At 52.3% G+C, this 16540-nt stretch overlaps 1 protein-coding gene across 1 annotated transcript; it reads right to left on the bottom strand.

The window, feature by feature from the left end:
- Positions 1 to 3038: 3038 nt before the first annotated feature.
- On the bottom strand, positions 3039 to 3410 carry LOC121833111 (tyrosine kinase receptor Cad96Ca-like). Its single transcript, XM_042286210.1, has one exon. The coding sequence runs from the start codon at positions 3408 to 3410 to the stop codon at positions 3039 to 3041; it is 372 nt and encodes a 123-aa protein (XP_042142144.1).
- Positions 3411 to 16540: the final 13130 nt, after the last annotated feature.

Raw genomic sequence — 16540 nt, 5'->3', positions numbered from 1 at the left:
AACCCACGGACCCCTAACCAAAAACAGCTTCACTGTATATAAAAAAAAAAACGATTGTTGTTATACATGCGTTTCTAATATGAGTGTGGGCCGGACCCTGCATGTGCCATGTGGTTTGTGCGTGTGTTTATGTGCCTGTCTGTCTGTGGTGCGTGCTGTACGTGCGTGCGGTATGCGGTATCTGGGGTTCTGTATATAAACGTGTACCATTCGTGCACCCTGCTACTGTACACTTATGTGTCCATGCTACGCGTGAGGGAACGTGTGCATGTTTGCTTGCGTAGCCTCTTCCGTATACCTGAAGGCCTCGTTTGGAGCTTTCGCTCTAGGAACCAAAAGTCTACCCGAGAAAGACTGCCGACCACCGCAGTGGAGATTTCGGCGGTTGCACGGTCGAGCGCCCTTGCTCCGACAAATTGCAAACGCGGCGGACGTGAGATCTGTATCAGCGGTCGCCGCTCACGGGCAAGCCAGACAAAGTAAGAGCAAGATGAAGGCTATACGCAACAAAATGAAGTCGCGTGAAACTATCCGCCCCGAACGCGCATCGGGCGAGACCTTTCCTTTCGCTATATTTTGCTCTCCGCGCTTCAGATTTGGTGCGATCAAACTGCGAGACAGAGTGAAGTTATTGCTGGCGATGGCCGCCGCGATATTGAAAAGGTATCCTCCTGGCAATATAACACTCCGGTTATAGTATCACCTCCGGCGTTCTTCGCGAGGCAGTGGTTGGCCCCGCGGTTGCTATGAACGCAGATCGGAATCAAGTAATTCGGTTGAGTTTTATTATGCCGAGTTCGATTGCATCTACAATATGGCAGTACCCTCATTACACTCCAAACTAATAGCGCGGATGTTTCTGTTAATTAAACAAAAACACGCACCATGTAAAAAAAAAAATGATTGACGAAAAATCATATATAACCAGACCCCCCAAATATTCACGCGTATTGATATATAATAAATTATAATTATATATACGCGCGAATTAAAATCACTGAAGCACGCACTCAGTCTTGTGGGAGCATCATGAAACGTGCTGGGTGCATTTGCAATTACCGCCGAAGGTATACCACCAACGCAAAACCGCAAGACAAAAAAAGTGTACCCTCGTAAGCAATAATATATTATGCGTCATTTAACCCGCGGTTCAATATATTTCCCCAAGCAAAAAAAGAAAATATATTAAATCTTGGACGTCTCGGCGACGAAACCAAACTTCAAACAAGCTGAGTACGGATTATACGCAAAAGAATTCCTGGATTTCACTTAAAGTGACGTCTGTCTCGAGACGCGGTGAAGGCATCCAATTTGCTCTGGGCGCATTCGATTGCGGGGCCACTTCCGCATTATTAATCGTTACCCGCGTTAATTAGGCGAAAGAACCGACGCCCGACACTGTCAACATTCGTTTCAATCGAAGGACCGGTGCCTCCGCGCATCGCCGTCTCTTATTAATCGCCGAGGGAGCAACGGCAGCCGCTTTCCGCGTCATCGGTCAATGCTCCGCGATGGGCGGTTTGTCACGCCCCCTTCTGTTTCAATAGTATCCAATCCTCATTGTAAAACCTTCCGCAATAAATGATCGGAATTGATGGAGCTCACCGTCCCAACAACCAATACCCGGGGGGCAAGAAAGAAGCGATTAGCGAATAATGTAAATTGCGCTTATGAATCTCTCGTGAAAGTCTGCGACATGCGCCTTAGACGCCGTCGAGATTGGCCTTTTTTCGACACCTTGTTCACCGCTAAGCTGACAGTATTGGGGGGGGGGGGGGGGGGGGGGGGGGGGGGGGCTGCGTGCTCGCCAGTCCAATCAACCACTTTCCATTCGCCAGCTTAAAAACTCCGCTCTCTGCGCGTTTACACGCATGGGCGGAAACGTGTGGGTTATCACGTGACAAGAGAATGATCCACGACTCGTCCAACGGGCGTGTATAGCTTCCACCGCTCTGTCAGCTCAGGAGTGAACGGAGTAAATGGGAGTTGGCACCGTGAACGACACGTTCAAATGCGACGTTCCGTGAACATCCCGTTGGCGGATACGGGTCGAAAAAGCATGCTCTACTGCGCATGCGCATAACTACAGCACATACCTCGTAGTAAATTCCGGTAAAGGCATAGTTGACACATCTGCGTTCGAGTGTTTTCGAGTGTTCTGCTCGCTTGTATCCAATTGCGACGAGGGAACACAGTTAGACACTGACGTCATCTACCAGATAGCCTCGAAACCTTTTTAATCTGCGTATAAGATTGCCAGATTTAATTCAAACCCACGACAAAAAAAAATTAATAACATATATATTGTGGTTCTCCTTCGGGCCACTGCCTTTGGGAGTACCACGTTCGCGGCGAGACGCTCTACCGCGAAGCGGGTTCGTACTCGCGTGGCATGCTGCTCGTTGAGCGCAAACAGACACCAGTCACGTTGGTAACGGTGATAAACTGTTTATTTACAATGAAACAAAATAACAACAACACAGCGGCTATAAGCTGGTGAACGCCGTCGGTGTGGAGATCGCCCACGGCCGAACGGTCGTTCACAAAGGTACAAAGTACGGGGTAAACGCTCACCGGTGCGCCGGAAGGGTCCCCGTTGTCGCCGCCGCCGAATCCCAGGAAGAAGAGAGAAGCCAGACTGCTGTCCGCTGGTCTTAAGATAACGGCGGGGCGAAGTGGCCAATCAAGGAGCGACACGTCGATCTCCTTTGTGCGGGGGTCCGTTACGGAAATCGCCCCAAGGGGGGAGAGGAGGAAGCCACTCACAGTGGTAAGCAGCGCCACCTCTCGCTACGCCAGCGCGGCCGCCACGGCGCGCCAAAACGCTGACGCGACAGAATGTTGAGGGATCACAATCCCCACACTCCCCCCTCCTTAGCCAATAGTCACCCGCAAACGGGTGGACCAACACAAACACACAACAACTAGACTAAAATAATAAAAAAAAAAAGAAAAAGGCCGCCAGCGGCTACAACTACACGGGAAACAACAGCCCGGCTCATAGGTCCATGGTCCAAATTAGTTCTTCCAACGGTCCCTCACCAGCGGTACAGCTCCCAGCTGCAGTCAATCGGTTGCGTCATCCCGTGACCGCCGCGCACGTGGCGGGTCACCTCCTGAGCGCCCGGGCCGGGGTAGGGCGTCGAGCCCAAAGTGACGATGTCCCACAGCAGCATTCCGAACGCCCAGGCGTCGGACTTGAAGGGGAATGAATAAATGAAGGTAGAAGCACTCCGGAGCCATCCACCGCACTGGTGGTACGTGTACTGGTGGTACACGTCCGTCTCGGAGTCCATAGTGCTCCTGGAGAGGCCGAAGTCGGCGACCTTGTAGCAGCCATGTTCATCGTCGAGCACGTTCCGGGCGGCCAGGTCCCGGTGGATTGTCCCTCGGCTGCGGATGTAGTGCATTGCCTGCGAGACCTGCCGGGCGAACTGTGCCAGGTCCCTGGGGCCCTTGGACTTGTTACGGGACGAACCGGGAACAGCTGGTCCCTGGTCGGCGATCTTTCCGACCGCGGCGCGGGTCCCGAAGATGATGAGCGGCAGTCCCTGGCCGGATGTCGATCCCGACAGCCCAGGAAAACGACTGGTTGCTGGTTTGGCCCGCGGCCGGTTGGGGGCGGGACAGCCTGACGAATCACGCGCAGCTCTGGACCCTGGACACCGCTGAACTGCCGTAGCCAGGAGACAGCAGCTCCCGAAAGACGCGAAGCAAAGGCTGGAGGTCCTCTTCGTAGGTGCGGAACGTACTGCGGTAGAATGACCACTTGGTCTCCGACCGCTTGTGACGACGCTCGCACCGCGCTCTTGTGTTGACATGTGGCACACGTGAGCGTAGGTGGCAATAACTGACCAATGGCAGTTACGCGTACCCTTTCCCTCGGAAGCCGTATTCGGGGGATTCCCCTACGGGTTGATCCGGGAGCGAACGCTGAGGTGACGTATGTAGGTCACTGCTTGCCAGTAAACAATGGTGTCTGGCGCGTTCGCGAAGGCAGCAGGTGTATTGTGCTTTGCACTTCCCTTAATGTGACATTTCGCCACTTAATGGGGCTGCCTCTACGAAAACTTCGGATAATAGTTCCTCCGTCTACGCAGATTGTAGCGAGACGCCTGTTGTTCATCGTCGGCGTTATCTCGCGCTGCGTGTGCATGTTTCTGCGGGGGCTGAGTTTGCTCGTTGGCCCCGTTTTCCCTCTCATGGTAGGGTTTCAGATCGCACACATGTACCGGCCCACCGACTTTTCTTGATTGCAAGTTTGTCAGCTTGTACACGAGTGGGGAGAGAAGTTCCTGCACTCGGTACGGGCCACACCACTTCGGAGCCAAAGCAGCCGAGAAGCCTTTGCTGGCATCACTCAGAACATGGTTGCGTCTGAGGACGAGATCGCCCACTTTGTAGCGGAGATCTCGATGCGAGCGGTCGTACCGAGCTTTTTGTTTCGCTCGCGCTACCCCGAGATTGCGACGCGCCTCCGAGAAGGCTTCCGTCATCCGAGTTTGTAGCTGCCGCGCGTGGTCCGTTTGCGTCGGCTGCGCGTTGTCCACCCCGGCGCTCGTCCCTAGGACACGGTCCATGGGGTTCGGAAGCTCTCTCCCGAATGTGAGGAAAGCGGGGGTGAAGCCCGTCGAACGGTTGAGAGTGGTCCGAAGTGCGAACCCGATCTCGGGGATATATGCGTCCCAGTCACGGTGCCTTTCCGCGAAGGCGGCCAGCATTGGTTTGATGTTTCTGTTACATCGCTCCGTGATGTTCGACTGCGGGTGGTACGGCGTGGTTGTTCTGTGCTTTATGCCAAGGGCCTTGCACGCGTCCACGAATACCTTCCCGACGAAGTAGCTCGCTCGATCAGTCAAAAGAGCTTCGGGGAATCCAAAACGGGTGAAAACCTCCATGAGCTTCTCCGTGATCGCTCGGGCTGTCAGCTTACGGAGTGGAAAAAGTTCCGTCCATTTGCTGAAGTGGTCAGTTACAACCAGCAAATACTGGTGTCCTTTAGGGCTCCTCGGTAGGGGGCCGACCACGTCGCAGGCTGCCAGAGACCATGATTGCTGGCTCGGAATCGGTTGCATTAGGCCCGGGGGTTTGCCGCCTCTTGGTTTGAAGCTTTGGCAAGAGTGGCAGGTGCGGGCATAACGGAAAACGTCCCGTTTCATGCTCGGCCAGGTGGCGATGCGACATAACTTTGAGTAAGTCTTGGAGCCGCTCGCGTGTCCGGCCAAGTGCGAGTCGTGATAGTAGCGCAAAACTGCGTTTCTCAGACTGCGGGGTACCACTACCTTGAACGCCTCGTCGGAGTCGTTCTCGGAGGGTATGTACCTCAGCAAGAGCCCGTCATTGCTCAGCAGATATGAATCCTCCGTGCCCGCACCAATACCAGATACGTCCCGGCACTCGGCGCCTACTACAATACCAGTAGTGTTGCGCCCGGCGGTTGCACCGCCCGCCTCCACGGCGTCCGACTCTTCCGCGAGTCCGTCGATCACCTTTCGACAAAACGGATCATTCTGCTGGGCTTTCAGAAGCTCTTCTTTGCTGAACACGATTCCCACGGCGCTCACTGCGTCTAGGTGGTTGATCGTCTCGTCCGGGGTGGTCAGATCTGCTGCCACCCTTTGGGACTGAGTCACGGCTTCGCCTGGCACTGTGAGTGTCGTTGGCTCGGCCTGGGTCTTTGCGGAAATTTGTGTGCAGTCTACGGGGGCTCGTGACAATGCGTCTGCCACCACGTTTGTGCTGCCTTTCCGGTACCGCACGACGTAGTCGTATTTTTGCAGCATCAAAGCCCATCTTGCCAAGCGACCAGCGGGTTCGCGAAGTCGGGAGAGCCATATTAGGCTTTGGTGATCTGTTTCGATCACGAAAGTGGTCCCGTCGACATAAATGTCGAAACGCCGGAGTGCAAAGACGATGGCCAAGCACTCTTGTTCGCATGTGCTGTAGTTCCTTTCAGCTGGCGTCAACGAGCGGCTGGCGAAGGCCACCGGTCGGAGTACACCTTCGTGCTGTTGGAGCAGGACCGCGCCCAAGCCAAGATTGCTGGCATCTGTTTGGATCAGAAAGGCCTTGTTCAAGTCGGGTAGCTTGAGTTCAGCTGTGTCCGCGAGCGCTCGGGAGGTGCGGCGAAAGGCCGCTTCCTGCTCGGGACCCCAGCTCCAACTCACGGACTTTCGCAATAGGCGTGTCAGTGGTGCTTGAAGCGTCGCGCAGTTTGGGATGAATTGGCGATAGAAGTTCACCATTCCCAGGTAGCGACGGAGGGAGCTCACGTCGGTTGGCGCCGGAAACTCCAGGATTGCCTGTAGTTTGTCGGGATGTGGCGCAAGGCGCCCGCGATCCAGTTCGAACCCGAGCAAGGCGATGCGGGTTTCGGCTATTTGAGCCTTTTCGGGGTTCAGGGTCATTCCCGCGGCTTTTAGCCGGTCGAGTACGTCCTCGAGATGACGTAGGTGATCTTCGAAGGTGTTGGAGTAGACGACAATGTCGTCGAGATAGGCCATTGCGTGTTTCCATTTGGCTTCTCCCAGTACTCGGTCGATCAATCGCTGGAACGTCATTGGCGCTCCGCACAGACCGAAGGGCATTCGTGTGAATTCGAAAAGCCCGCGGTGACAACAGAAGGCTGTTTTTGCCTCGTCACCTGGCTCCATCCGAACCTGGAGGTAGCCTCGGCTAGCGTCCAGGGTGGTGAAGTACCGCGCACTGCCCAAGTTGGACAGAATCGAGTCGATGCTCGGTAGCGGGTAGGCGTCCTTTCGTGTGACGTCGTTGAGACGGCGGTAGTCCACGCAAAGACGTGAGCTGCCGTCTTTCTTCGGGACCAGCACCACGGGGAATGCCCAGGGGCTGTTAGATCGCCGGACGACTCCGGTGTCGATCATTTCGTCCAGGGCACGGTCGATGGCTTTTCGTTTAGCCAAGCTTACGGGTCGCGCGTTCTGCCTTCTTGGCAGTTCGTCGCCCGTGTCAATGCGATGTCGCACTTCGTTTGTGCAGCCCGGTCGGTCCGTGAACATTGCGTCATAGCGGCGCAACAACGACGACAGTCGGGCTTTTTCTCGCCCTGACACGCTGCATGATTGCGTGAGCAGTGGGTGCGTCATTTCCCCGATGGGGGCGGCGCTTGCTGCCATCGGCGCTGGACTCGGTGTCTTGGGGTCAATGACCCGGTTTAGGGAGTCCTTCGCTTCCTCTCGACGGCTCGTCGCGTGCGCCAATGGTGGCGTTGGCGGTACGGCCGGGGGTTCGCAGAAGGGTTTCAGGGGTGCAAACGTGCCCTCCCGATAGCCTGCGCTGCTGACGTCGATTACAATGCCTGTTTTGGCAAGGAAGTCTCTGCCCAAAATAATGGGCACCGATAGGCCAGGGAGATGAACGAAGCGTTGTCGTCTTACTCGGTTCTCCCATCTCGCGACCAGCCGCGCGGTACCAGCCGAAAGGGCGGTTCCGCAGGCTAGGCGAAAGGCAGTGTTGCATTCTCGGAGTCGGACAGAATTCTGTCGGAGGTGAGTCAACACTTCGTCGCCGAACATCGAAGCGCTTGCTCCGGTGTCGAGGAGTGCCTTGAATGGCTTGCCGGCGATCGTCACAGAAATGAACGGGGCCGGCGTGCCGGTCGGGAAGCCTATTCTGTAGGCGGTCGGTAAAAGAGTGGCCATGGGACCCTCTGATTCTTTGTTAGCCACCGGTCCGTCCGTCCAAGGGCCGTTTACCGGTGGCTTTGCTCGTTTCCCGCGCGGCGCGATTCCGTGTTCGGCCGCTCCGGGCACTGGCGAGCGAGATGACCGGGGCGATTGCACCGAAAACATCTTCTGTCGTCGCCTCGCTGGGGGTTCCGCTGTGCGTTTTGGTTTTCGCCGGCTCTGTCGTAGCGTGCATCGGCTCGCTGAGATTGAGGGATCCTCGTTCCCTCCTGCCTCGCTGCCTCGTTGGGGCGCGAGTCGGTGGTTCTGAACTGCGGCGTCGGCCGGCTTGTTCGTCTACCGTAGGAGTACGGGTCGAGCGCACGATCTGAGATTGCGTACGTGTCTCGGCCCCGATCTTCCGCATAGTTTGCGGAATCGTAGCGCCTTGGTGCTCGAGATGGCGTGTCCCCGCTCCACACGCAGCGCGGTTCGAGGGCCGCTGACGCTGGAGGCGGAGGCCGGTACGCACGGGCAGCGAGAATGTCACCCTGAAGGCGCCGGGCCTCGGAAGCGAGCTCGTTCAGGTCGCGGAAACGGCTGCCTCGAAGATACGCAGCGAAAGTCGGATGGCTTTGGCGTATGACGCGTTCCACTCGCTCTGCATTGGGAGCTGAGGGTTCTGCGAGCTCGAAGAGCTCTTGCATGGCTCGTACGAACTCCAGCAGGGACTCGTCCGGATGCTGGGTTCGCTGTTCGAGCTCCCGCCGCATCCTTCTCTCGTAGTCGGCGGGAAGGAATTCGCGGCGGAACGCCTCTCGGAACTGATCGAGCGTTCCGGGTTGGTCACCGACAAGTCGGAACCAGCGGGCGGCTTCGTCGACGAGCGCGATTGGCAGAATGCGCTCAAGTATTTCGCTATCGGACATTCCCATCGCGCGTTGGTACTTCCGTAAATCGTCAAGGAAGTCCGTAGCGCTCGCCTTGTCTGCGTAACCCCGATAAGTCGGGACGGGAATTCGGACCGGAGGTCGTTGGGCCTGTGGTGCGAGTGTTGTCGTTCGCAACGCACCTGTCAGACTCTCAATCACACGTGCCGCGTTTTCGAGCAAGGTGTGATGAGGCGCCGCAGCGGTTTCTCCGTGGGGAGACCGGTAGGCCTCGCTTTGTGCCGGCGGCGGAACACGTGCGTTCGGGGAAGATCCGGGAGCGATGGCGCCCGTCCGCAATGGCGTCGGAACCACGCTCGGCTCCAGGGGTGCGCCGTAGGGCGCTTCTATTTGGAGGGTTGGCATTTCGGCTTCCCGTTGAAGTGGGGGCCGCGCGAATGCGTCGGCCGCGGTCGCCAGCGTGAGCAAATCCGAGAAGTCGGTCTGCATCGTCACGGTAAGCGCTGGTTGCGCGAGGACTCGTCACTCGGCAGCAGTCGCCACACACGTACCAGGGTTCTGGTCGTCAGCCCTTTTGTTGGGCGCCAAATTGTGGTTTTCCTTCGGGCCACTGCCTTTGGGAGTACCACGTTCGCGGCGAGACGCTCTACCGCGAAGCGGGTTCGTACTCGCGTGGCATGCTGCTCGTTGAGCGCAAACAGACACCAGTCACGTTGGTAACGGTGATAAACTGTTTATTTACAATGAAACAAAATAACAACAACACAGCGGCTATAAGCTGGTGAACGCCGTCGGTGTGGAGATCGCCCACGGCCGAACGGTCGTTCACAAAGGTACAAAGTACGGGGTAAACGCTCACCGGTGCGCCGGAAGGGTCCCCGTTGTCGCCGCCGCCGAATCCCAGGAAGAAGAGAGAAGCCAGACTGCTGTCCGCTGGTCTTAAGATAACGGCGGGGCGAAGTGGCCAATCAAGGAGCGACACGTCGATCTCCTTTGTGCGGGGGTCCGTTACGGAAATCGCCCCAAGGGGGGAGAGGAGGAAGCCACTCACAGTGGTAAGCAGCGCCACCTCTCGCTACGCCAGCGCGGCCGCCACGGCGCGCCAAAACGCTGACGCGACAGAATGTTGAGGGATCACAATCCCCACAATATATGACCCGTAAAACTTCAATAGGAATGTGTAGGAATGCGAAAGCATTCCTACACACCGTGCAGACCTACAAGCAGCGCGCTACGCCTTCCTTTTTCACGCGGTGATCCGGCGGTGGCATCACGCTCCTTCACTGCGCAGGCGCGGCGAACCTCGCCGGCTCCACGGCTTCTATGACGACGCAACTACATTGCTCTACTTTTCTTTGTGTTTTATTTCTGAGGCGCGCCCGCTTTGACCTTGAGCGCCCCACCGGCTTCCGTGCCGAAGCATCTGCGTTGCTGTGCTTTTGGCCTAGAAGAATTCAGGTGCCGTTTCGCTGCTACGGACGGTTACAGACAACGCCGGCTTGCTTCGCTTAATTTTTAATGCTTTCGCATTCAAAAATTACGATTTGCCGCCGCACATCGGAACTGTTCCATGACTATCTGATAGTGTGTAACTGTGTTCCGTAGAGAGCCTAGATTGAAGAGAGGGCCCATCTCAAAATCGTGGGGAGCGTTTCGCAATTCAATGGCGGACGCCTACTGCGAAGATCGTTTGCAAGGGCGCATGTGCTGCGTTCTCGCGTGGCGGGGAGGAAAAGCGGGCGACTCCGATCACGTGACGCCCATCACGTGATCGCGTGACCACGTGACCCCATCGAGCGGTTGGGAACTCTCTGTAATCTAGGCTCTTCGGTAGAGTGTTCTGTTGGTCGTAAGTACTAGTCGTAAGCGGTCACGAGCGAGCACGGCGAATTCGGTCACACCCGGACGCAAATGTGTGAGCCTTGACGAGTTACAGATGTACTAATAGGATAACGAAGTGATCATTATGACATTTTTTACTCGTACCTCGCATAAATTTGTGACGGGAGAAGTGTTTGTCTTAGCAGAAAAAAAGTGCGCCGAAAAAAATCAGGGCTTCAACGTTATGAAACACAAATAGCGTAAAAAGGACGAGTAAAAGAAACACTCATCGTGTCTTCTTTCTACGTATCATCATATTTCGCGCTATTTGTGTTTTATTACTTTAGTTGATAATGCAGAGAAGTGCTCTCGGGCTCTAGTCCAAAGCCATTCCGGCTCTAAACACGAGCTTCTACAGACATAAAGAAGGGCACACATAAGCAGACACACTAATAAATTCAGACTGGGACAACGACCAAACAGCCAAACAAACGCAGGCGAGCTGGTGAATGACATGCATAGTAAACTCGACACAAATAAATAATCAGAAATAGACAGAACCGTTTTTTGTTTGTTTGTTTGTTTTTTTTGTCTCGGGTTTACTATGTAGAGTAGGAACCCGAAACGAGATAACTTGGCCACGAAATAAAAGAGAGAAGAAATCGAATAAGAAACAAAAAGAGAGAAGGACGAAGGTAAAAAAGAAGAAAAAAAGAAGAGGGGAGGGGAGTGAGTGTTGGCCGCAAGGCGCTATGGGAGGTCAAATAATACTCCTAGGTGGTCCGCGAATCGTTCCGACTCCGACAAAGAACGAAAACAAGGTTAAATTCGACCCCGTCTTGCCTCCGCGCGTCTGCTCCCGGGAGGTGCGTCCGTATTTGGAAGCACACAACTCGATTTTGTATACGTAGTTGCGGCCGCTTCAACGTCGCACTACATATACGCATAGACACTGCCCTACCAGCCACCTGGTATATAGCATATCCGTTATGGGCGACGAAAACATTATCAAACATTTCAACCTGCGAATACTCAGAAGAATATAAAGGGGAGAGACAAAACGCGAATGGGTGACGGTTACGCTTATGTCTTAAATGTAGTTTATTGGCGTGGCGACGGCAAAAACAATGTTTACGCCGAAATAGTAAGTGACGATCTTTTTTTTTTTTTCAAAAAAGCGGCGCTTTTGTTAATAATGTCTATACCGAGCGCCTCTGTACTTGTTATCATGTCAAGGAAAATAGAAACTTTTGTGCAAGATTCGTGCGCTGCGCGGAGTAGTTCTTACAACATTTGGTAGTCGAAGGAAGAACGATGCTTCTGGCGTTTCGCACGTGTTCGTGGTAGTAATATAACGTAAAGCTATTCTATAAATGCACCTACATATGTCTTAATTCAACGTATGAAAGGGGAAATTAGTGACGTTCCGCGAGGAGCCGGACTACTTTTATTTTCAATTCGTGGGGTGAATACGAGTCGAGTGCTGAATGTCACCTCGGGCTTGGCTCGGATTCGTGTTCAATTAGCGAGGATACGAGGTCCGACCGAACGCTGATGGAGCACTTGTGTACGATCGCTGTGCCCCGAGGTGGCCTCCGGTAGGTCACGTGGCAAATTAAGCACTGCGACATTGTTAACCATTCAATTCAATTTGCGTTACCAACACTCGCTGAGATGAACAGTCGACTTCCAAAGTTTGCGGGACACGGGAGCGCCAGCCGAAACGCGTCTCTGCGCATTTTTCGGCTGGCGGAGCAAGTCTTTTCGGCTGGCGCAGCAACTTGTTGCGCCTGCCGAAACCGACGGAGCACGTCAAAACCGCTAGTCACTAGTCCTTATATCTTAAGGTTTGGTTCAGCGGGGATCCAACACGTACAGAAACACGACGACCATCGCGATGGTGCTCTTGTGACGCTCTCTGATCGGTTCCACCAGCTCGTATCGTCGGTTGCGTCTGGAGGTGAGGCAAAGTATAGTGAGCACTCTCTAGTTACGTAGAAAAATTCAGCACTAAGGTTTTAATAATAATAATAATAACATCTTTCTCATCTACATGTCACTTACAGCTTGAGAAGAGCAGAGCGTGCATTAATATGTTTACGTTTCTTCGTGATTGGTTCGTCGGCGCCCTATCACCTAATGCAGCAACCTGATTGGCTGCGAGCGATAGTGACATTCTCTGAACTCACCATGACTCGCGGTTTCTTAAGTTGTCGGCGTCTACAGCAGGTGTTCGAAGAGAGTACGATATGCTATACTTCGTTTCAGCTTCTGTCCGAGCGCGGCCGATATTATGAGCCGACGGGTCAATCAAGCAGAGAAAGAGGCACAACGTCATGGCGTGCTCTCTGCAGTTGATAGGACCAGCGGGTATTCGCCGTCTCTCTGAGCGTGCTCCTCCGCCGGCTAGTCTTATGAAGCGCAGAGAGCACGCCATGACGCTGCGCTTTTTGCGGTGTTTGATTGGCCCTTCGTCTCATTACATCGGCCGCGCTCGGACCGAAGCTGAAACGAAGTATAGGCTCCACTTTTTTCAAAAAATTGACACCTCTTTTTTTTTTTTTTAAGGCTTGCTGCCGGGATTTAATTTTAAAAAAGAAGAACGCAGCGGAAAACGTAAAAATAAATAAAAGCTCCAAATCAAATCAGTGAGCCGAAGGTGTTAAAAGCTTTCGCTAATTTCGGTCTGCCCATTTTCCCGGGGAGGGGGAGAGAGAGAGAGAGAGGTGATAGCAGTCGCCTAAGCTCAACTTGACACGTATTTCAACTTGGTTCTCGTGTGTCTTTAGTTCTCGTGTCCGCCATATCCCATCTCAGCGAGCGCCGGTCCAGGCAGAACCTAATGCGATAGGCTCGCAAAACATGAGCACACACGCCCACACACAAAAAAATGACTTTTTTTTTTTTTTTTTTTTGGGGGGGGGGGGGGGACAATATAGTCGGACGGACGTATCATAATAATAAAATAAGAAGGTTAATGATTGTTGAGATAAAGGGAAGCTCCCTTCGTTGTATCCCTTTTTCTTTTTTTTTTTTTCTTTATGTATTTGACGCGACAGACGAAAACCACGCATTAAAAATGTGGACGAAGAAAGAGGGCCCGTAAAAAGAAATTGTAAAAAAACGGTCCTATTTTTTTTTTCATTGCCTCCTCCCCCCTCCTTTTTTTTTTTCTTCGCTTCCTTTTTTAATGGGCACTGGCTTTTCCTCTTTCTTTTCTGTCAGGTTGTTGTCACAATTGTGAGGTAGAAGAAATACCCTTGACTTTGCACACTCCCTACAAATAAAAAAAAATATTAAAAAATAAAAAGTGAGCGAGAGAGAGAGAGAGTGGGAGAAAGGAACACAAAGGACCTAGGAAGAATGGGAAGCGCGCAGAGCCGGCGTAATAATACCGCCACGGACAATAAAACTAAGAACACGGTGGCGGAGCCACTACGTCACGACACAAAAGACAAACGAAACAATCAAACGGCTCAAAAAAAGAAAAAAAAATCCACGCCAGGTAACATGGCTAAGACGTAAGCAAGCAAAAATTCCCAGGGATTCGCACAACCAACCAACTCTTCGGCAACGGGTATCAACCATATACTCGTTTGACATCAGGATGGACCGCAGAGGACTCTACGAGTCATCGAAGCCAACCCATCGAAGCCAACCATGTATACGTGACACGTGACTTTCGATTGGCGCGCAACGACGCCTCGGGCACTTACTCACGTGACAGGTTCACACAACACTGGAATGGCTGATTGGCGCTGGCTTCGGTCCGTCGTTTGGTTTGAAACGAAGTATAAGGTATAGAGGGCAAAGGAAACACGCTGAGGAAGAGGCGTTATCCGAAAGGAGTCAGGAGTTCACGTAAGATGTCTCCGAACCGAACGGCTTCGGCATAACCGGCATCCCGCTCAGACGGACGGACGGATCACCTAAAGAAATGGAAATGGATACGCGGGGGGTAAGAACGTCGGTGCCTCGGCGAAAGTAAAACCGAAAGTTGGGGGAGAGCGAAGGCCGAAGCCAGTTTCGGCGGGCAGAGAATTGCCGTCAACTTTTGCTTTGAGCAGGATAGACAAGCCTCCACAAATGACGGCGAGCCGCGCTGTATTGACGAAGCGGCAGTGCGTGACTCGACTCCCCGAATGACTTGCTTTCGCCTTCTCTCGGACGGCGTCTCTCTGCGTCGCTCCTTTCTTTTATCCCCGGCTTTTTTTTTTTTTTTCTGACAATTTTTTTAAAGTTATATATTATTTTCTGTCCACGGTGTGGTCGGCACTCGGTTCGCAGAGGGTGGTCGCGCTTTCACGATGTGAACTTCTCTTGACGAAGCGCGGTGTCAGTAATTGTAAGGTGTAAAGCGAACTTTTTTTTTTTGCACTTTTTTTGAGAAGGATGCGTTTAGTGTGAAGGGAGTAACTCGAGAGTTTACTCCGGCGAGTAAGACGACTGGAAGTGGGGCGACTGGCCGCAGCCATGTCTTTGCTCGTGCGTACAAGTCCGTGCAAATGCAAGCTTGCCAAAGCTACGCTCACGCTGTACGTGCTTGCACGGTTTCCTGCGCATGTGCAGCGCATGTAACTACACTCGCAGCATGTTCATTGCTGCTTGGGTAATTTAGCAATAGGTCTATAGATGTTTTTCGTTGCTTTTTTCATTCTCAGTCACCTGGGTTACATATCGGGTATGCCGGACGAAAAAATATAAGACATTCCAACCTGGAATATGCAAGAAAATACACGTCAGACAAAACAAGAATGTGTGACAAATTAATCACGAATTTTTTGTGAACACCTTCCAGCGGCGTGAAGAGGTTAAAACGATGTTTTAACGCTTACCATCAGTGACGAAATTCAAGACTGCTGCGTCCTTTCGGAAAACGTGTATTGTGCGGTGTGAGCCGTGTTTTTAGTCTTCGATGAGAAGAAGCAATTCGAGAGGAGTAGATCGACATTTTACTCCGTCTCCGCGTTAATGTCTCCTAGTGAATCTGTACCCCTCATGATGAACCGGAGTAAGAAATAATATGGGGTTTTATTATTTTTTTTTATATACTCTGCTAAGGCAAAGCGTATAAGGAGGGGAGTGTATCAATGTTTTACTCCATCTCACGATGCCCTCGCGCAACCTTCTCCTCTCAGCAAGTGTGAGCGGCTCTTGACGAGCCGGTGTCATTATAGGCTTAGCGGTGTGACGCCGTTGTACTTTCTTCGAGAGGTGGGCGCAGCAAAAGAGGAGCATATTGTCATTTTACTCCATCTGACGATACCTCGCGTGTCATCGGCGACTGTGAAAGGCTCAGGTTCCCACTCTAGCCATCTTTAGAACACAATGTCCTTCATTTTTCGCATAGCATAACTACTACAGTCCCTTATACTATAAGACTGAGGACGTACGTGTCGTTCCATAGAGGTAGGAAATCACTACATTTTTATTCATGCTCAATTGCATAACCATAATGTTTCTTAAAGCTGTTTTCTTAAAGCTGTTTAGAACGACGTGTTCTAAACGTGAACTAGTACAGAACTAAAAATAGGCCGCGCAATCGCAATACCGATACAATACGATATTGTCGCAGACGGAAACGAATCGACCAGCGTAAAACTGAAAATAAAGGTTTAATCGGCGAACGTGTGTCAGAAACAAATGAAAGAATGAGCGTCGAGAAAGCAAAGCGAGGCTGCGAGAATGAATGAGTCGGCAAGACCACGCTCTGCTTTTTTAACGACAACAATATCAATGCAATACAACCATCATCATCTACGTCACCACTTCTTTATTTTCATTTAAGGAAGCGAAGCTGTCTAAAGCATTTTCAGCCTGGGCGTTGTTCTTGATTGCCTGGTCACAAACGCAGCATGTTGTTCACACAAAAAAATCAGAACTGTTTTTGAAATATTCTTTCCTACAAAAGATCCCTCCAGATGGGAACTGCAAAATTTTACCAGAAACAAAATGATTTCTTTTGTCGTCATCAAGGAATCGTCATTAATATATATCGGGGACTTAATAATGTGTAACTGAGTTCGTCCGGAAGGTTTCTTCCAGTCCAAGAATGTTTCGAAGACCAATTTTCGACACACTGTTTCGAGGCCTTTAATAACGTAATACGTTTTCTATTATTTCTTAACGTTGTTTCTGCTTTCATGCCTTTTTTTTTTTTTTTTTTCTCGTTCGCCACCATAGGTCGGGAGCGCCGCATTACCA

The sequence above is a fragment of the Ixodes scapularis genome, unplaced genomic scaffold (genome assembly GCF_016920785.2).
Source record: "Ixodes scapularis isolate PalLabHiFi unplaced genomic scaffold, ASM1692078v2 PGA_scaffold7__128_contigs__length_106722199, whole genome shotgun sequence".
Taxonomy (NCBI): Eukaryota; Metazoa; Arthropoda; class Arachnida; order Ixodida; family Ixodidae; genus Ixodes; species Ixodes scapularis.
Note: the sequence above shows the minus strand (reverse complement) of the source record. Positions and strands in the feature narration are given on the sequence as shown.

Excerpts from the sequence above, each read along its gene's own strand:
- LOC121833111 (XM_042286210.1), bottom strand. The coding sequence starts at position 3,410 with ATGCACTACATCCGCAGCCGAGGGACAATCCACCGGGACCTGGCCGCC.